General features: G+C 41.5%; 1 protein-coding gene and 1 long non-coding RNA gene across 2 annotated transcripts in view; both read left to right on the forward strand.

Moving 5' to 3' along the window:
* The first annotated feature begins 6,192 nt into the window (after positions 1-6,192).
* Positions 6,193-22,101, forward strand: part of NREP (neuronal regeneration related protein) — a 28,694-nt gene continuing 12,785 nt past the window's right edge. Inside the window, exons 1-2 of the mRNA XM_040446791.1 lie at positions 6,193-6,473; positions 7,807-7,870. Of these exons, the coding sequence (XP_040302725.1) occupies positions 7,868-7,870 (3 nt within the window). The 5' untranslated portion in view covers positions 6,193-6,473; positions 7,807-7,867. The remainder of the gene's footprint in view (positions 6,474-7,806; positions 7,871-22,101) is intronic.
* Positions 7,877-16,294, forward strand: LOC121012052 (uncharacterized). The gene is made up of 2 exons (XR_005781924.1): positions 7,877-10,706; positions 10,941-16,294. It is a non-coding gene; the product is annotated as an uncharacterized LOC121012052 (long non-coding RNA).

A 22,101-nucleotide genomic window follows, 5' to 3' on the forward strand; every position in this document is an offset into this window, starting at 1 on the left:
TCTCACAGTTCTAGAGGTTAGGGTGTCAGCAAGGCTGGTTTCTTTTGAGGCCTCTCTCCCTGGCTGGTAGATGGCTGTCTTCTCCCTATGTTTTCACAGGGTCTTCCCCATGTGTGTCTATGTCCTCATCTCCTCTTCTTACAGGACACAAGTCACATTGGATTAGGGCTCCCCTTATGACTTCATTTTACCCTAACTACCTATTTCAAGACCCTGTCCCCAAATACAGTCACATTCTGAGGTGCTGGGCATTATGACTTCAACATAGAGGGGACACAATTCAACCCATCCTAGGAAGGAAGCACGAAGAAAAGGGAAATGATAAGAAAATTACTCAAGGCTTGCTGTTGGAAAATTGACTATGTGGGTTCTACATTCAGCAGATATAAAACTGAGCTCATTATCACCCCCTTCTCCTCCCAAATCCACTCTTCTTCTAGTATTTTCTGTTTTAGGAAGAAGCACGATCATCCAAGCAATCACAGAGTCAGAAGTCTGGGATCACCTTAGACTCTTTTCTCCAGTTAATCTGTAGTACTCCATCAAGCCCCCAAGGACCCCTGCAATTCATAATGTAACCCTACCTCCATAATGTAACTTGACTCCTTCTCTCTTCTTCTTTCCCATGAGCCATTCATGATTACTCACCTAGATTACTATAATAGTCTCCTAATTGATCTCACTCCAATTCTTTACCTTCTTCATACCCAAATACATCCTCTGAATTGCTCTAAGAATAATCTTTCTAGGAAAAAAAATACCTGTTCACGTCATGTTCAGATTAAATGTGTTCAATAGTTGTATATTGCTTTAAGCATAGGACTCAAATTTCTTAGTTCAAGCATGTACTATAATTCTTTCCTTTCAGTATGATTGGTTGAACTTCGGTCACATGCTCATCTCTAGCCCATTATCAGAGCCAAACAGCTTAATTCAGTAATGGGCTAAAATAATTAGGATCTACTCCTCAGGATCACCTTCCCTGGAACTTGAGGGCTCTAAGGTAGAAAGGATGGAGACTAGGACAAGACAGGATTTCATTAACAAAGAGGAAGAGGACCCAAAGAACAAATAATCTAGTTAATAAATGGACAGAAGATATGAATAGACATTTTTCCAAAGAAGGCACCTGCATGGCTAACAAACACTTGAAAAGATATTCAACATCACTCATCATCAGGGACATACAAATCAAGATTACAATGAGATAGCACCTCACACCTGTCAGAATGGCTAAAATTAACACAGGAAGCAGCAGATGTTGGTGAGGTTGTGGAGAAAGAGGAAACTTCTAACACTGTTGTTGGGAATGCAAACTGGTACAGTTACTCTGGAAAACAGTATGGAGGTTCCTCAAAAAGTTAAAAATAGAACTACCCTACAACCCAGCAATTGCACTACTAGGTATTTACCCAAAGGATACAAAAATACTGATTGGAAGGGACACATGCACCCCGATGTTTATAGCAGCATTATCAACAATAGCCAAACTATGGAGAGAATCCAACTGTCCATCAACTGATGCATATAAAGAAGATGTAGTATGTAGTACACACACACACACACACACACACACACACACACACAAACACACACACACACACAGACACACACATATACCTAAAGGAATATTACTCAGCCATCAAGAAGAATTAAATCTTGCCATTTGCAATGATATAGATGGAGCTAGAGTATATTATGGTAAGCTAGAATAAAGAGAAAGATAAATACCATATGATTTCACTCACATGTGGGATTTAAGAAACAAAATAGATAGAGATAGGGGAAGGAAGAAAAAAGAAGGAAGCAAACCATAAGAGATTCTTAACTATAGAAAACAGAGGGTTGATGAAGGGAGATGGGTGGGGGATGGGTTAAATGGGTGATGAGCATTAAGGAAGGCACTTGTGATGAGCACTGGGTGTCATATGTAAGTGATGAATCACTAAATTCTATTCCTAAAACCAACATTATGCTATACGTCAAGTAACTAGAATTTAAATAAAAACTTGAAAAAAAAAAAAAAAGGAGAAGGAAAGAGACAATGCATGTTAGGCAAATAACCAAAAACGTGTACTACAGTCTGTTCCTTCATGGAATTTACAGTCTGGTGGTGAAGACAGGAAAATAAAGCCAAAGTTACAGCAGTGTGATAAAGGCCGTGGAGAGCTCTGAGCACAAAGACTCCTTTCTAAATTGGGCCAGTGGTTCCAAATAAGTTTCCTAAAAGAAGTGATACATAACCTACATTTATGAGGAAGGAGCAGGAAATGTTGAAGAAAGGGAAAGGGGCATTGTGGTGGCAGAACAGCAAGTGAAAAAGTCCAAGAGTCATGCTGCAGAATCACTCACTGGGGAACCACACATCATTGAGGCTGAGCAGAGGGGGAGTGGAGGTGAAGCTCAGAGAAGATATGGTACATAAGTTTTATTATAGTAAGTTACCTATAATACCCATTACTTCCATGTGTGTAAGGCTACCTAGTACAGTATGCAGTTTCACATAACACGGCACTCTGGTACTACCATATAAATTGCAGTTGAAGAATGAAGAAACAGAGACTAAAAGGTTAAATAACTTCTTCAGGGTCACATAGAGCTGGCTCTAACCACTTGTTTTTCTAACCACTTTACATGCAGCCTTTTGCACAGAGCTCAGATTCATGGAACTTGTTACCAGAAGCAGTGAATGACACAGACTGAAAATAAAATTGCCAGAATATATATTTGAGTTACATTTGAAAATATGAAGATATATTTTGTCTATCTAAGGGAGGTGGAAGAAAGACCCTGTATCTAAAGTACCTTCTCCTTTTGACCAAATCCTCTGATGGATGGACTCTTCTTTGGCATTCACATTCATGTAAGGGACAGAACACAGGGGTCAGCTTCTGACCCGGGATTCTTATTTTCTGGTATCACCTGGCTGTCACCAGGCACTGATCAAATTCCTTAGCTCACAATGTGCCCCTGCCTCTACCCCAAATGTCCCTTTCCCCCTTCTTGAGTTTGCTGGCTTTTATTCATTCTTTACAAGTTCAGTTTAAGCATCACCTCCGTTACAAAACTTTCTTTTAAACCCCAGTCTGATTGAGAAAGGAGGCTTTATTCATTCTCACAGTGTACCCTGGTGCAGAGCTCTGCAATTGTCCTTATTACACTGCACTGTAAGTTTGGCTGTGGTTGTATCTCCACCCCTCATCCCAGACCATAGATTCCATGAAGATAAGGACATTGCCTACTTCTTTTTCCTCTTTCCTAAGAGAACCTTGCTTTTGTTCAGGTCTCTGTCTCTTTTGCATGTAGTCCACATGACTCAGGGGAGGCCACCTCTCCCATCTCAACCCATGGATTTGATCATTTGAGACAATGGTTCTCAACAAGGGGAACTTTGCCCCTTCAAGGAACATTTGACAATGTCTGGACACAAATTCGGTTGTCACACTACTGGCATCTGATTGGTGGAGGCCAGAGATGCCACTGAGCATCCTACAAGGAACAGGATATCCCTACTTCCTCCACCTTGCACCTTGGCCCCATCAAAAAATTATGCAGCACCAGAAGTCAATAGCACTGAGGTGGAGACACCCTGGTTTAAGTCAGTCTTTGTGTGACTTTGCTTCCTGAATGATCTAGGGATAAATAAATGCCCTAAGTAATCAGACTGAATCAAAGGACTCCTATAACTGGGAAAGAGACAGATGAGGATAATAAAGCTAGAAAGTTGGATTGTGGTCACATTGTGGTGAGAGTTGAGTAGAAGGCTAAAGTGTGGTCTTTATCCTATAATGGAGCAAGGGGGTACGATGATTAGAAAGATATTTCAAGAGAGTGGGTCTACCCTACAACCTGTAGGGCAGATGGGAGCAGGGCAGAGGGTGCTCCCCTGGAGCATTAAGACATTTCCTGAATGCTACATTGCCTGAATGAGGTGGCATGCTGTGAGTCCCTTTATGTCCCTAGTGATTAGTACAGTCTCCTCTACCCAGAAGGACTCAAGAATGTTTCTTGGATAGTTGGATTATAACCATTTTCTGGAACACAGTAAATAGATTATGATTCTGACCCAGTGTTCTTATTGCTTAAAAAAACAGAAAAACAAACACACACAAAAAACTATGTCACCCAAATATTTGTGGCTACAATGAAGAAAAATTAACACACAATAAATCCCAAATTTCCCTGTGTTTTTAAAGGCCATCTTAGGGAAGCTTTGTATAAATACAAAAGTCAGTGTGTATGTATGTGTGTGTGTATATGTTTTCTTGAAGAAATAACTTTTGAACATATCTCTTTGGGATAGATTTTTGGTTGATGTGGCAGTGTCTTCTTGGATTTCTTTTTGAACCTGACTCTGAGGTCAAAGATCTCAGTGTTGAGGTGCCCTTGGCTAGCCTCTTGGGGCTCGGACCTACAGAAGCGGCCCCCAGGTTTCTGTCCACTCTCACCTCCCCACTTACTCTTCAGACCATTTCCCTGGTGAACACTGGTGAACACTGGCCCTGAAGGCATTTAGGGAAGTTTGTTGAGTTTTGTGTCTTGCCTTTGTTCCTAGCAATGGCTCCAAGGTAAGTTTTTTTTGCAGGAAAAATGTGACGTTTTAGATTAATTCAGGAAAACTCCTAGCTGGCCCCTTAAATGTTACACCCACTGTCAGATCAAGAAATATTTGTTGCTGCAGTGGTTTTTGTAGTGTGAAAGGAGATCTATAGTGCTGGCAACAAGCTTATAGAGAATTTTTTCTTTATAATAGTTTAAAATATTGCTTTTTAAGGTATGCTATTTCTGTACCCCCCCAAAATTTATTTTTTTTATTTAAGACAATCTATAAACATGTTTTTGTAAATTCTCCCTCTCCCCTTACCCCCTCACCTTTCCTGACTGCTATGATGGGAAAACATTGCTTTCAGTGATTAGAAGTAAAATGTGGATGGTAAATTTAGAAGACGTTATGATCTTTTATATCTTTTTTTCTTGGCAAAGCAATTTAATTAGGAAATAATCTTTCCCTCTAACATCTGACATTTACCATAAAATGATATCCTGTTTTGTTGGCAACAAAACCAAGTTGTAGCAAAATTTTGAGCTGTTACACTACTATGAAGACAGATTTTAAATAAACCAATTTTAAAAAAAAATCAAACACAAAGCACTTTTTAAAAAAGCAATCTCCAATTTTAAAAAGTATAATTTTAGGGCGAGGAGCAGCGGGAATAGGCTAAATCCTGCAAGCAAAAGGGAGCAAGAGGGGAGTGTGTCTCGGGCCGATCACAGATCACAGCAGGTCGCGCGGCTCACGGCTGTCCGCGCACCTATGGCCGTGTGCACACGTGTGTGTGTGTGCCCGAGTGTGCGCGCGCAGCCACTGGGGCCTCTGGGCCGGGCCTTGGGGGAGCTTCCGACCCCGGGCTTCCTGCGGGCTGGGGCGGGCACGCGGCCCTGGCGGGGCTGCGGGGCAGACCCGGGGGGCGTGCGCAAATGCATGCTGCGCCGCTGTGTGTGTGTGTGTGTGTGTGTGTGTGTGTGTGTGTGTGCGCGCGCGCGCGCGCGCGCGCGCCTCCGCGGGCACCATTTTCTGCTTCGCTCGGGACAGGCACATAAAAGGGAAGGCGGCTGCCGCCCCGTCGCCGTCCTCTTTCCCTCAGATGCCCTCTGCTGCAGGTTTATTATTACAGTACGGGCCGCGCCGCCTCTCCCCGCGGCCTGGCGGCCTGCCGGGCTGTGCAGCGCCCTGGCCGCCTTCACGCCTGGCGCGCCCCCAAACCGCCTCCTCCGCCTCCTTATTTGTCTGAAAAGCAACCGCACGTCGAGGCGGAGAAGCCCGCCGGGGGGCGGGAGAGGCTGGGCCGGGGTGTGTGTGCGCCGTGCTCCGGGGCGGGGCCGGGGCGGCGCGCCGGTCTGCGGGCCCTTTTGTCCCCCAGGGGCCCGGCAGGAGCAGTAGGGGCGGCGGGGTGCTCGGGTGCGGGGTGGCGGGGCGCGCTTGCTGGCCGCTCGCCGACGGGGCCCCGAGTCGCCGATTCCTGCAGAGTAAGCAGTCTGGCTCCGCTGCGGCCGCACAGTGGCAGCAAGGCTGGGGCGCTGGCGCAGCGCCAGCCCCATCAGAATTAGCTCATTGTTCACTAGCACACTGGCAGCGGAGAGCGGGAGAGAGAGAGAGAGAGAGGAGAGAGAGAGACTGAGACTCTTAGAGAAAGACACACACACACACACACACACACACACTCTTGGAGAGAGAGCGCGCGAGGCAGGGAGACCTTCCCCTCCTTTTTCCACGGCTGTACTTCTTGGAAGTGAAGCCGGTCTGGGTTTTGTTTCCCTTCCCCCTCCTCTCTCCTCTTCCTCCACCCCTGTCCCCTCCCCCTCCCCTCCCCCTCCCCCTCCCAGCTGTCTTTCTAGCATGATGCCCTTTTTCATCCACATTTGTGTTTCAGGTGTAGAGAGGAGAGAGTGAACAGGGAGCGGGGCTTTTGTCTGTAAGTATATGCCTTCCCATCCCCGGCCGGGAGCGCTGCTTTCTCTTTTGTGTCGGTTTCTTGCCATTGCTCTTAGCTGGACCCTTCAACCCTGCAGAGTTCATGCTTCTTCCCTCTAAATTTTAAAGAGCTGAAGCGTGTACCTTGAAAAAATTCTGGCATTTTGGTCCTGGTGCATTAAGGCTGGAATTTAACTTGAGCTTTTTTTTTTTTTTTTTTTTTTTTTTTTTTTTTTAATGCACAAGTTGAGAGGGAGAATTCTTTTGGGAAGGGGTGGGGTTTTTTGCTTGTTGGTATGGTTAATTTTTGTTCTTCTTGCTCATATAGCATTCTTAGGGACTGGTTTGTTTCTTTGCATTAGATGCACTTTGGTGCATGCACCCCCACCCCCTTTATTAAATGAATTTGTATCCCTCCATCCATACACTTTATTACTCTCTCAGCGCTGCTGCCGCCGCCAAGGGTCTTCTCAGGCATTCGATCTTGCAACACTTTTTCTGCATTTTCTTATAAAGCAGTTGAACTTTGGGGGAGGGAGGGTTTAAAAATACATGACTGCTTTTTGCTGGATGATGATGATAACAATCTGATTTGCATTTATGTGTATCTATAATAACATTATAGGAAAACTCTAAGAGCTTATGATACCCTGTTGGAGAACTTTTAGTTTTTCCATTCATCTTAATTTTTGCCATAACTTATGTTAACAAAAGAACCGTGTTCTGACGACATAAAGGTGGAGAGGAAAATCACTGCAGCATGTACATTAATGTTTATTTGGTATAAAGAGAAGGGCATAATGGTGTATGTTCCTGACTGCCCCCCCCCCCCCCCCCCGGGGGGGTTTTTTTTTTTTTTTTTTTTTTTTAAGACACGGAAGGTTATGTAATGCAGTGCCATTTCCAAAAATACCCACTCTGAGGCATTACACTACACGGTGGAAGGCTGATTCCTATTCTGCTGTCTTGATTGCAAATATACTGCCAGTAGTATGTCTGGGAACAAAGAGCAGCCAGAAAACAATCTATTTTTATCGCTTGGTTCTACTTTTAAGTTACTAAACCTTTTGAACTCCCGCAATTTAAAGAGGAACCAAACACTAAGAATAGCCCAGGACTCTGCAGAGCCAGGTACCAGGAATTTCTTTGTCCCCTATTTAAGCCTATAGACCCTTGGAAAGCTCTCTGAGAAGCCCCAGTGGTTACAATAATTTGCATGTAACTTATCTTAACCACAGAAAATGGTTATTTGTCTGTAACCTCTAAACCGGCATTTTTCATTTCCTGACCTGCGGTGAGGCGATTTGTCTTCTGTATTTAAACATATTTTGCAGGTTGATCTCCCTGGACTGAAGAGAGGGAGGGTGCAAGGCCAAGACTGTTACGATTCTCAAAATGGTAAGAATGGGCCATCAGAGGCAATTCTCAGTAGGTTCTCGTGTCTTGATTTCATATAAATATCAACCACATGCCTTCATCCCGCCTCAACCCCTTATTGTTCCTACCCCATTTGACCTTTAAAGGGGTCTTTCTCCGTCCGGCATGTGGGAGCTTTGCAGTGCAGCAATTGATATGAATTGGATGTGGTGAATTAGATCTTTTTGATTTGCAGTCATTTTGAACAGAAACTGAAATTCCTCTTTCAGAAGCAAAGATTTATTTAACTTGAACAACAGAAACCGTTCTGTTCTTTAAGAAGAGTGGTCTGTTGTGACATGCATGGAGGGAGGTGGCAGTCGTAGGGCTCAAACAAAGCAATGGGTCCTATTTTAGAGCTCACCAGAAGTCACCCTCAGAGTAGGGGTCCGTGTCCTGCTCATCAAACACCTGGACAGTCTGCTCTTCTTAAGAGCAATATATGTGAAGAGCTTGGACTTTATTTTACCTTCATATACCCTGCCTATTGTATCTCAGTTATAATTAGCCTTGATACTTTTTGTTGATGTATAACTTCACTTCTCAGAGGCATCTGCTCCGTTTCAGAAGTCAAGCACATTACCTCTGAATGAAAGGGTGACTATTTGTGACAAGCATTGTGATACACACAGAAGGCAGTTTCATTTTGGATGTCTGTGGAAAGAGCGAAACAGATGAAATACACATTAAAAACAGCTGAATAAGTATATTGATCTTCTATGAAAAATTTCCTCCTTGGAAATAAGATTGGACTGCGAAGAAAATAATCGAAATGTCAGGCAACTTTTAAGTACATGTCCTACTGCAGATGTCTACACTGTTTAAAACACCTTTCTGCCACTCAGAATGTGTGATTTCCAAATTTAGTTTCATGTTTTATTTTTTTTTTAATCGAGGGTGGAATTTAATGAATCAAAATTAAATCTGATATACTTGGTGTTTTCTTTGAGAACAACCCAAGTATAAGCTTCCAGGGAGAAGAATGAATCAGAGCAATTAAATGAGTTCAGTTTGAATCCTATTAGCAAGTAAGCTCTCTATTTTTTGTGTGTGCCTCACCTGTCAGTTCAACAGGTGGGTGGCAAAGCCTTGTGGAAAGTAGCTTTTGCTCGGACTTAGCGGATAGTGACCAAATTAAGGAACTTGAGGTGGACGGGCAAAAGGGATGAACAGAAAAGTAAACTGATCAGCAGGTTTTGTGCAAATGGTTCCCAACTTCCTATTAAGTTCCAATTAGCCACTGTCATAGAGTGCTAGGATGGTAATAAAATGAACCGCTGCACAGTATTTTTGTTTATTTTTCTTTTACTGAGACTGGCCGCATCACTTTGTCTTGTCGCTTTTTATCCAGAGTCTTACCCTCTGTGCCACCATAGGTGGACAGACCACAAAGGGTCACATATGCTGTAATATGTCAGGTGACCAGTTTGGTTAAACATAAATTTGACCACTGACTCTGCCAAAACCAGCAGACCTGACTGTAGGTCAAAAACTGACTATAGGTCAGGCTCAAAGAGTAAATACCGTGTTTCTGTATTAGTGAGTGGAATGAGCTTCGTGAAAGGCAAACGTGTGTGCCAAAGCCGAGAATGAAAGTTGGAACAATTTGAGTGCAGAAGAGTAAATCTGAATTATTATTACATGTTGTTAATTTCTTACAGTTGTCCTTTATGTATGGTGGCAGAATGAGAAATCACAGTGTGTTGCTCTTGGAAGGATTTTTACTCATGGAAAAATTCTCACAACTTTTTGGTGACCCTTTCATCAAGATGTCAGTCCCTTTTGGCACAAGCCCATTGCCTGAAATGAAACCACCGACAGTTATTGTCTGTGGGTGATTCCAAGTAACTTTCTAACAATTTGCTTATTCTGGGTAGCCTGAGCCCTTCAAAGTCTCTGCACCTATTAATGTTAAAAAAAAAAAGTTTCATTATTTTCTTTTAGAGGCATCTTGTACCTCCTTTTATCCTTTTTGGCAAAATGGAGTTATTTTCTTTCCTTGATTAGAACTGGAATTACTTTGCTGATCTCTGTAACTAGCTTACATGAAGACTTAGCCTATGTACAATGGAAACTTCTTCTAGGGAAGCAGCAGATTTAATACCTGGCCACCTCTGCAAAATATATGAACATGCCTTTTCTGTTAAACATGTATTTCCATTTACATAATTTAAAACATTAAAGAGGATCTAATTTCAGTGTATTTATCTGGTTTAGTTAAGGGCTTATGCCAAATACAAATTTATAATCAGCTCATTCCAGGGTACAAAATTACAGGTAGACTTCAGAATTCAAAACAGAACGATTCAGTATCTGGACATTTTACATATACCCTAAAATGATGATGTTTCACAACAATAATTTCAAGACACTCAAGACTCCTAGAGTGTCTTTGCATTACCAGAAAAATACAACCACTTTGTTAACTCTCCTAGGCACTGATCACAGTGTATTCTGTGTAGGGGACTCTCTGAGGGCAATTCTGGGGGCACCATTTACATAGTTAAAATATATTGTTATACAACTCAGGAGTACTGTCAAAGGTGCAATTTTGAGTTTACTTTGCTGTGTCTTAGTTGACCAGAGTGTTCTTTTCAATAACTCCTTCCCAAACTTTTTAGGTTATCTGGTTCATGTGCATTTTTTTCCAGTTGCCTGTTTTGTTTTATTTTATTTATTTATTTATTTATTTATTTATTTATTTATTTTTGCAATTAACAAGATATTGCAAGTCTGCAGAGATTTTCGGTAATTTATATTTGGCTTTTTGCTAAATTTGAATATCAAAGTATATTTTGTATGGGTTTTTGGTATTTAGGTGTTTTATTTTATTTAAATTTTTTTTTCAATGTTTATTTATTTTTGGGACAGAGAGAGACAGAGCATGAACGGGGGAGGGGCAGAGAGAGAGGGAGACACAGAATCGAAAACAGGCTCCAGGCTCTGAGCCATCAGCCCAGAGCCTGACGCGGGGCTCGAACTCACAGACCGCGAGATCGTGACCTGGCTGAAGTCGGATGCTCAACCGACTGCGCCACCCAGGCGCCCCTAGGTGTTTTATTTTAAAGGTACTTGCTTCAGATACATCAATGAGAAGAAAATACTTCAGAATGAGCAGATGATCTTGAATAGCTTGAAAAAATAATGTAATCCAATGTCAAGGTTAAGTCCCAATTTACAATATGACTACCCTCTGTGCAGTAAACTTGCCTTTGCGTATGTGTGTGCATGGACTCACAGTGGCATAAGCATGGACTCATTATGTTTTAATAGAGATCTAGGAATTGGAACTATTTAAGTTCTCTGTGAGGCTGATGCTGAGCTTTTCACAAAGATGAGTTGACTTTATTGTACTGTTCATAGAGCTCTGCTTTTTGTACAGTCTGTGAAGTGGCATTCATGGCTTACAAGGAGACTCTTTCAATAATCTCCCCATTAACATAAGGTTTTCTTATTTAAAGGAGAAAGACAAAGATTGAGGAGGAATGAGGTACTATTGGTCGCTGTGCCATTGGGCTTTGGAATGTAAATTTATAGGTTGCTCAGTTGATTGTGGAGTTGCTGAAGAGTACCTAGGAGGGTAATTTTATCTGGTGCTATTTTACACAAGGCCTTCCAGCGCACTGTAAGGGGGAGATTGGGGATTGTTTGGGGAATTAGGACAGTAGGGATGATCTATCCGGCTTTAACCCCAGCCCAGCTTCATCTTGAGTTATATAGATAATTCAGGTAGAAGGCATTTGAGCAGAAATCTTTGAATAAACAGTTATTTAGAGTCTCACTCTATTTTAACCTGATGGAATTCTTAAAAACTTGTATGTAAAGCAGATCATCATCAAATACTAAAGACATTCATTTTATTTGAAATCCTGAAATGAGTACTTCTGAAGTAGAAAAATAAACTTCTAAAATGTGAATACTTCACTAAATTAGATGAGGAACCTCTAGATTACAAGCGTTGTACGTTAAGTATTCATCCACACTGGGGATGGGGAGCCCTGGGGTGAAATACCGGCTCCCTTGGTCTTCCACATGTTTTTCCTTAGTGCTGTTCCTGGCTGAAAAGTCTCCTAAGGTCTTATCCTCACAGTCAAAGTGAAATGGAGCACTGACATAGTTATCAGAATAATTACGCTTAAAACAAAACAAAAAGCTTGATTTCATCTGATTCATCTTGGTTATTCAGAATGTTCCTGGAGTGATGTAGGAGTGGGAAGGATTTGCCTGAATTATCTGTGTAATTCCTTTGTTCTACGGGAAAAGACTAGGGATAAGGAAATCATATCCACAAATCCAATTTGAATATACCAGAGGAAAATGTATTGAATGTACTTGGACTATGTCATCTTGGTTGATCACGATACATTAAAAGATTCCAATTTTAAACTGCTCCTTTGCTTTGAACTGGAAAACAGATTAACCATAAATCTCAGCCCACATCTGTAGAAATCATGGTTGCTAAAAATACCACTTATTGGGTCTAAATTTATCTGAAATGGGTATTTCTAGACATATTTTGCAGGTAGGGACAGCTTCAAAGATTTCTATCTTACTGGTTTAAAAAATAGCAGTGACCCTGAAATTGAACTGTGAGGGCATGATTAGCAGCAGCTAATGGTTTAGCAGCTCTAATGGTTTGGGATTTAAGCATTAACATGGCTCTCAACTAAATTCTAAATATCAATTCAGTTATTAGTAGCCATGACATGGTGTTAACCTGGGTGTAACACTAGATTATACTCTCCTGCATTATTGGTTGGTTGGATCATACTCATTTCTTTCATTGACCAAATAAATTACAGGCTCCCAGAGGGTTTATAAATTTCACATAGAGCGCTTAATAAAGTTTTAAATATATGTTAGAAGTTCAATAAATATTGGGTTGGACTTTTAAAAATTCATCCTTAAGACTTAATCATGTTTAGTTTTGGTGATCTGGAAGTAACTTGTACCCTTACCTTCTTCTTAAGAGGTAGGAAGTTGAAGTGAATATAATTTTAGTTTTCACAGTCAGTCATTTTCTATTATTTACTAACAAGAGAAAAAAATTGTGGTTAGTCCAGAAAGCCACTTGCCAAAAGAGAGTGGCTTGCAATTGCTCACATTTACCAGCTTTGGAGCCACACTCTGATCAACCTGGTGATATGCTAGGTTTGATCCAGCTGTGGTAACTTAGAGCTAACAGTAACTTTTCCTGTAGCCATAAAAATCCCCTCCAGGATCCAGGAGGAGCTTTGATCCCAGTACTGGAATTTTAAATCCCCCACTTTATAATCAGATTCTGTGATATATGGAAATAACCTCGAGAACACAAAGGTGCCATGACTAGAGAGTACTGAAGAAAATGAGAAAAGTTCTTGGTGCGATTGTGCATCTATTCCCATGTCAACTGAACAAGTATTTTTTGAGCATTTTATTTGTGCTTGGTTCTTTGCATTACAGAAGATGCACACTTGACCTGTGCCCTCAGTCAGCTTAGATTTTAGTTGTGGAAAGAAGGCTAACATGTGTGACAAATTTAATGTAATGCAATAGAATCTAGTTCTAAATTGTAAGATGCAGAAGAATGATACTATTGAACACTGGGGAATGGGGATTGTAGGGGAAATTTTTTTTTTAGGAGGTAGAAATTAAGCCAGACCCAGAGATGGCAAGTATATGGCATGCATGCCATCACGAACTCCTGCTACCCATGTGGCAGACATTGCTAATCAAGCTTGATATACCCATTATTATTATTCAGCCTGAATCGGATTTCAGAATCCTCAGTATAGAGTTCTGTTAATAATTGGTTGGAGTTGGCACTCAACTGAAAACCTAGGAGTGGACTATTTGCTCCTTGACAGCAGGTGTCATGCCTTCTTAAGCTTTTATCCCTAGGGCTTAACACTAGTTCTTAATAATTATTAAGTGAATGAAGAACTAAGAATATTTGGATAGATTTAGATGAGAGAGAAGCGTATTCCAGATGAAGGGAATACATTAGAAACATATGCTTGCAAGAGTAAGCACGATGCATTTGTACACAGTAGAGACTGTCCTGTTTAGGGCCTCTGTGCCATCAAGCGCAGACTGCACAAACTAGATCTAGAAGCCAAGGACTTGATGTGCTAAGCTATAGGAAGCCACCAAGCCAGCATCTTAGAGTTGGCCCAAGGCCATCACTCGGGTTCCAACCTGTCCACTTCTTTGCCTTTTGATTGTGCCCAACAGAAAGGAACACACACTTCTATATACTCCTGGCTAGATGGTAGCTTATTTTGTTGTTGCATCTCCCTGTCCTCAGGCTGGGGTGGAGTGGTGGAGAGAAGGCTGGCCCCTAGCTACAAGGAATTGGGAAAGAAGAAGGGAGCACTGTTAACCCCTTTCTATTGAGAAGGTAGCACCACTTCCACTGGCCAATTACAGCAGGTTCATTAGCGCCCATGTGGCCAGAGAGGGCGTTACTGCTGCCTGAGAGGAGGCACCACACTTTCCTTCATGAGGCTAACTGGGTGGAGCCACGTGCTAATCAGTTGTAACCACATGTACCCGGTTGGTTCCCTCTTTCCACTTCTTCCTGATTAGTCAGACATACTCAAAATTCAAGCCAACACTGACATCATCATCATAAAATTGTTTACAGTTTGAGGCCTACATGCTGTTACTAAGTTGGTCAATAGTCTAGTGACCATTTGAAGGGAATCTCATCACATGACACACAGAAGTTGGGGAAAGCCAAGACTGAGAAGGATTTTCCTTGAATTTCTTCTTGTTACAGCCTAGACTCGTAGCTTAGACTACATCAGCTTCAAGATTTTCAATGTGAAATGACTTCATTAACTCTTTTAGTCCCTTCAGATGAGGCTGGACTTACCTGATTCTCTTGGTAAAAGTAACATAGGTAAACGTCATTCCTTGAATTCTTTATGCCTACTCTCACCTCATACTTTTAAATAATTTATTTTTTAATTTCTGTGTTTAGACCTTCATAAATTTAGTTTCTGTCAGTGGGCAGTCATGTCAGGAACCATGTAAACGAATCTTATTTCTGGCCACAATGGAATATATTTTCCTAGAGGAACCAGACACCTGTTACTCTAAACATACCCCAGGAGTCCCTCTGTGTCTTTGCTTACTCAATCCTAGAAAGAAGGCTCCTTCTGACAGAATAAAGCCATTCTTCAAGACTGAGTTTAAATAACAGCTCCTCTACGAAACTCACCCCTGCATATCCAGTAGGAATAATCTCATGCTTTCTCTATACAGTCATCACACAACATTCTACTTACTGGCTGGTTTATTTCTGCCCATCTGTTTTTCTACCCTCCAGGTCTGTAAACTTGAAACAAGAACACTGACCACTAGTACATGGGCATCATCACCTCTCTCTTTGGTAGCAGTTGAGACTGTGATGCCTTGTGTTTTGTTTTGTTTTGTTTCCTTTTCCTCTCTAGTCAGGATGGTGAATTCAGATGTGGAAAAGTTTCATCACTGAGAGGGAACTCTAGAACAGCTAGTGAAGTTGACTGGCATTCTCTTTCTGCACAGTGGAAGGAAACCCTAACTTTCATTGACATGTCCTAATGGGACGTTGGAACAGATCCCATGTCTCTGAACCAGTCTGATTATTGCTTCAGTACCTATCCAGGATCTGGCACATCCTTATTGATCAATAAATGTCTGTGGAATAAATGAATGAGTCAGTAGTTGGGGAAACATGGAGATCTGTTATTTCTGGGCAGAACCAGGCGACTCACCTTGAGATTTATAGCTAGTAACAGCCTAATACTCTGCAGAATTGTGACAGCTCAGGTTATAAAATTTATGGCCCAGGAAATGAGATGAGCACAGGTAGATTTTGAATTTACTACTGAAAAGCCCCTCGCAATAATCATTAAAGGTAGCTCGGTGGTAGGGAGGTAGGGGGATAGCTAAGTGAAACCTACACACAGTACAGGAACAACTCCTACATTTGGTGCTCCTTTCTTTTATACTTCTTTTGACGGAAGAGGTCCTAAAAGAGTCCAAAAAGTTCACTTGGAATGGCCTGCTGAAAGAGGAATCTCCTCTCAGGGTAGAGTCACCCGTCTCATCTGCAACATTGCTGTGGAGAGCCATTATGTGCTGGGTTATTAATGCTGTTTTTCCAGCAGGTCCACAGTTTGTGTCTCAGCAACCTGACTGAGGCGGTCATGATGGTAAAGCATAATCAGCTTTGGTTTCACAAGGTAATGAAATCTTCATAAATATAATCATGGCCTATTATTACCTTCGAGTGGCTCCCATTTTAACGTTGTGCCTTAAAAGTGTTAGGATTATCTAGCTGGAGATGTTTTGAAGCCCTTGACTTCAGGCTGTGCTTGTTCAGCATTCATCCTTACTTTCATAGACAGAAATACAAATGGGACTCGTGTTTGAAAAGGAGAAAGAGAAGATGCATAAGAGAACGTGGCCAATGAAAGGAAGGTCTGTTTGCCCCTTTTAAGCTGAAATTGGGAACCAGAGCCATTGATTGGAAAGAAAGGGAGAATAGCTCAGCAGTCATTGCCAGTAATAGTATGAGCCAAAGACTCCTACCAAAAAGTAATTAAAACAAGAGGGAGATTCATAATGTGCACAGAAGTTCTGGTGTGGTTGTCCAGTTCTAGCTCCTCTCCCTTCTCCACTCCACCCGGTACTCAGATCACCATCACACGCCACTGTCCTTTGATTACTGGGGCAGGTAACAGCCTTCCTGTCTGAACTGCGTTTGATACAATTCCAGCGGGGAAAAGTACTGCAGTCTGGTGGCTGAACAGGGAGAAATCTACAAAAGTTGTTGTGTTTAAAGTGGGTCCAGGCATTTTGAGGACGCTTTTGTTGGATAAAGTCAGTGTCGGATGGAAAACCTGTTCTTGGACAGGAAAGAAGAGAAATTAGGAGAAGATACTGCATCTTAGGCAACCGACATTCAGAACTGTCAAGGAAAAGCTAGAGTTGGTAGTCAGATGGATAAAACTTACTAAGATAGTAATAAACATGACCCAAGTAAGGGATTGCTACTAAGTACTTTTCCAAGAAGTACTGTTTCATGCCCTTCATTAAATGATGGTAGTGAAAGTTACCCAGAAGGCTTACTGGGATCATGATCTGAAAGTCTGTTCTTGTTTTGCCAGGCATTTGCTGAATCTTAGCCTGTCAGTGTGCTGTGTGGGTTTGGCAGCACATGGCTGAACACTTAGCCCAGTGCCTGCTGCATTGTGGGGGACTCGGTGAATGCTGGCTGAAGGAATGAAGAGTGGGCAGGGAAAGGAACCACTCTTTGAAACATGCACTATCAGGGACTTCCAGTTGTTGTATGGTTCAGAGAATTCAGTTTTGAAAACAGGACTTAATTACAAGTCCAGTCCTTTCCTGCACAGACACCCCAGGATTTGATGGCTTAGTTCCAAGGGAAAAAAAAACAACAACAAAAAACTCTTTTGAAGAAATGTGCTTGCTGCTTTGTCACTTCCAGCCCAAAGTAATGGGATGTACTCTTGGTAAGATGTTCATTCTATAGGATTGAAAGCTACCTACCAAATAGTGAATACCTCACCAAAATTAAGGACACAGCAAATATTTTTTGATTAATTAGTTGGATAATTGAGATTATATACCCAACCAATTCAGTTAATACAGCATCAGAAATTGTGCCCACATCTTCTCTGAGTCCTCATGTTCATAATTTTGATCCTTCCTTAAGTGGATTTGACTGTTTCTGAAGCCTGGATGCTCTGGACCATAACTGAGTGTCCATTTCATGCTGCCCTGTGGAGACTTGGGTCTAATCATACATCATGAAATGCCCCAGGCCCTTGCATATTTTGCTCACTTCTTGATAATAGAATCTTAAATTGTTCTGATCTTGTTATCAAGGTCTGGGAGCCAAGTCTCCACATCTTTTCATCTTTATTAAGCATATTCTTTTTCCTTTTTTTTTTCATGATGACTGCTTTTAAAGTTTTAATTTTATTATATGAAGCTTAACTGTCTACACTGTCACAATCAATTCAATCAGGGATTCAATTAAATTTGTTCTTTGGCATCCTAGAGCAATTCATCTGATTATTGTGAATTTTTATCAGCTGTTCTTACACTGTTTAGACAAAGCCAGAGGGACGCTGTATTTTTGAGTGGGATGGAATACATTGCATCAGTGTAATCTGAGGATCACCTGCTTTGTTATTTGCTCTTTAGTGCCTTCATGATGATAATAGCTAATTGGCTTGTTACCCCGTCTCTGTTTTTCCATTTTTCTGACTTTAGGAATATCTGCATTTCTTCTGCATTAATTAAATGTTTCCAAACGGAGTCAGGTTAAATTTGTTTCTCTTTCTTGAATTACCATTCTTAGTAGTTTATACACTGTCTCTCTGGGCTAATGAGTGTTTCTTCCTCCACTAGGATGATTTCATATTTTTATGTAGTAGAGTTGACCCTTGAACAACACAGGTTTGAACTGTGCCGGTCCACTTACATGCAGATTTTTTATAGATACAGGACAGTAAATGTATTTTCCTTGTGATTTTCTTAATAACATTTCCTTTTCTCTAGCTTCCTTTATTGCGAGAATACAGCATATAGTACATATGACATATGAAATGTGTTAATTATGGCTGTTAAGTTTGGGGGGGGTTAAAAATTCCACACAGATTTTTGCACAAGCCGTTGGTGCCTCTGAACCCCATGTTGTTAAAGGGTCAACTATATATGGTTTGTATATTTGAAGATCATTGATAAAGATAAGGTTTTAATTCTCCTTTAAGCAGTTTGTTTTTAAATTGAAATATTGGAAAGCAAAGTTACGGTGAACATGATTTCAAGTACATTTGATGAAAGAAAGATCTTCTGAATGAGACTGTGCATTGCTAGGCCCTCTGCGAAGTTGTTTGAGAGTTCATTTGGGGGTCATATTAAAACAATTTGGTTTCTCAGTAAATGCCCTTTGTAATTAGCTGCAGCCATTGCTAGATACTTGTTTTGTTCTAAACATTTCCTTCCACGGAAAATTGAAAAAGGACCAAAGTGTGATGACCAGTGTAGCTTGGGTTTAATTAGATCCCGTCTTAACGTAACCAAGCCAGAGTTGCTGGTCTAAAAGCAGTCTTTCCTCAAGGACTGTGGCAACACATGGATACTGGAGAGCAAACCCTCTCTGCCCTCAGACAGTGCTAATTGGTTTTTAGGTAAGTTATTTTTGAAGGGCAACACAGGCAGCAGAGCAACAAATATTTTTGAGAAAATGCCTCTTGATAGTAGGTGTCAGAAATTCAGCATTAGGGCACTAAGCAGAGATGCTCAGCGCCTCCTGTACTTGGGGTATTGAAAACCGGCCCTGGCACTCGGGGGAGCTTATGTCGGCACTCTACGTGGCCCTGGGGAACTGGCAGAGGAGGTCCATGTCGACAGACAGTAGTCTATGAGAGGAGAGGCTGGGTTGCATCCTGCCTTCTCTACTGCTGGGTTCTGTGGGCAGGCTCCCTGATGTGTCTCCCTCAGTATTCTCATCTGTAAAATGATGAGGATGATGGAAATGGCAGCCAGTCCAGATCCCCTTATGCGTGTGCCTCAACCTGTTGCGGCACTGTGATGTATTGGTGAATTTCATCCTTGGAACCACACCGAGGATTAAATAAGCACACCTGGGAAACATGCCTAAAGACATTATAGTGAACCCGTGTGTGCATTTCCACAGAAAACTGGGGTCTCCAGATTTACATACTCTCCCTTTGTGGGTTCCAGCAACTCCTGTGTATTGTTCATAGTTCTCTTCCTTTGGAGAAGTCAAGTTTTAATGATTGGTTTACAAGGGAAGAGAGACTGAGGGGGGAAAAAACCCCAAAAACATGAGGTCAAAGTATTATGTTGTTGGAGAAGGTAGTCAGGACTTAGAATCAAAGCCTGAGTTTCTTTGTTTTGTTTTAATTTTTTTGGTAATGTTTATTTTTGAGAGAGAGAGACAGAGCAGGAGTTGGGGAGGGGCTGAGAGAGAAGAAGACACAAAATCCGAAACAGGCTGCAGGCTCTAAGCTGTTAGCACAGAGACCGATGCAGGACTCGAACTCACAAACCTTGAGATCATGACCTGGGCTGAAGTTGGACGCTCAACCTACTGAGCCACCCAGGCACCCCTTGAGTTTCTAATACTACCTTTTTCATGTCCATTAGAATATAAGTGAGGTAATTTTGCCTCCCAAGTTGGCATTCCTCTTCCGTTTGCAGTTACCTTCACACTCTTGATGTATGTGTGTCTTCGGTGACTCCCAGCCCTGAAACCCTACATCAATTTGGGTGGGTGGCTGCCCCTTTGGGTCTTGTTTGCTTCCCACAGTACTGCCTGACTGAGCCCTCATCCCTCCTAAATCAGACCATGCCCCCTGCCAGTGAGGTTGAAAATCCAGGTGGTGCACGGGGGCACATCCATCCTAATCTTACTCTTATCCTTTGGTACTTTTAGTTTTTTGCCAGTTTTCGCAGAGGACAGGTTATGGAAACTTCTTAGTGGCCTCTCTGTGACCTGAGCACTTACAGCATGTGGGTACAGATCTGACTGTATTTTTCCTTTTTTAAAAGCCAAATTTATAAGACAATCAGCTAGCATCTGATTTAAACTACTTTTAATTATAGCTTCTTGCAATAGAAATGACTTTTTCCCTCCAAATTTGGTGATCTGTTATGATGCTGTTGAAGAGGTAGCAGTCTTTAAATGACCAAGGCAGTGCGGGGCAAGCGTGAAGCTGCAGAGTGGCTTGGGCTGGGGGATTTATTTGCAGTTGCCAGTAGAAGAGGGCACACCGATGGGAAGAGTGAGTGATTTCTTTGGGAATGAGCACTTGGGGACAAAATGCACAGTTTCTGGAAAACTCAGTCTTGAACTTGTCAGCAAAAGGAATGCTTTGATAGTTCCACAAACTCCTCAAAAGCAACTGGCTATCGCATCATCCACCTAGAGCAAGAAAAGTCCAAAATTCTTAGGTCTAGATAAAAAAAAAAAAAAAATACTAGTCTTTGAAGCCTTTAACAAAAGAAACTGATTTTGGAGGACTTTTATGTTGGTGAAAATTTTCATAAGGTTTTTGTGAGTAGTACATACTTTGGGACAAGAGGAAAGAAAAAATGGCATTCTTGGTGAGTAGAAATCAGACTTATAGTTATTTGAAGGTGAAACTCAGCATACCTAACATTACTTAAACCAGCTAATAAAAGCAAGACGAGATGTTTCCTATTAACCTTGGAATGTGCTTGGAAAAAGTCCTGCTAGCTCCAGATGTCTGATATTGGAAAGCATATCAGCAGCATTACCCTCGTTTGTGACAGAAAATACCATGCAGAAATTCAGAAGTGCCCTTTGTCATAGTGAGCGCAGTATAGTTTTCTTCTTTTTCTCCCTTTCTCCCCCCACCCCTGGGGCCTTCCTTCTTTTTCTTCTTCCCCTCCCTTCTCATCTTTCATCTTAAAAGTAGGAGAAACATTGCAAAATACAGTGTTTCTAATTACAAGTAAAACCCAATTTGTATGAAGGAATAAGGTGGTCCAGACTTAGAAACCCAACGTGTTAAGTAAATATTTAGTCTGGTTCCACTCCAGGGAGGTAAAAGATTTTATTAACATATTTGTTGAGGTCATGGGGTCAAGGAAAAACTTATGCTGTGCTTAAATGCCTGAGGGGCCCCCCTTTTTTTTTTTTTTTTGCTGCTAGTTAACAAAGGCCAGTATTTTTTTTTTTCTGCTGAAAAGAGCAAATATCTTGTTTTGTGGCCTTTACTTTCTTATTGTTCATTCACAAACTGCTTAATCTCAAACCAGAGCTTTAAAAAGCTGCTTTATTTTTTCCCTTTGTTTGGAAAAATCTCTCCTTAGATATCCCTTATGAGATTTGTGTCTAAGCTTTGTTCTCGTGCTTACTCTTCTGGTTTACTTTGGGCTGTTATCAGCTGTTTGTACTTTGTTTTGTCTTCATCACCGAAAAGAAAAATCGTCCATTAAAAGTCAAGATTTGAAGCATTCAACTTAATTCCTTGAGTCCAGTCCACAGTTTGGCTCGGATTACTGTACCAGGCTGACCTCCAGCCCAGGGGAGGGTGCCTTGGCAGAAATCTGAGAATTCCTCGATCAGTAACTCCCTTTTTTGGATTTATGGAGTCTTTAGGTGGATTGCTTTGTGCTGAGCATGTTCCTGTTGGAAAGGAATGAGGCAGGGGTGAGAGGAG

The sequence above is a fragment of the Herpailurus yagouaroundi genome, unplaced genomic scaffold, assembly GCF_014898765.1.
Source record: "Herpailurus yagouaroundi ecotype Mexico unplaced genomic scaffold, PumYag 29, whole genome shotgun sequence".
Taxonomy (NCBI): Eukaryota; Metazoa; Chordata; class Mammalia; order Carnivora; family Felidae; genus Herpailurus; species Herpailurus yagouaroundi.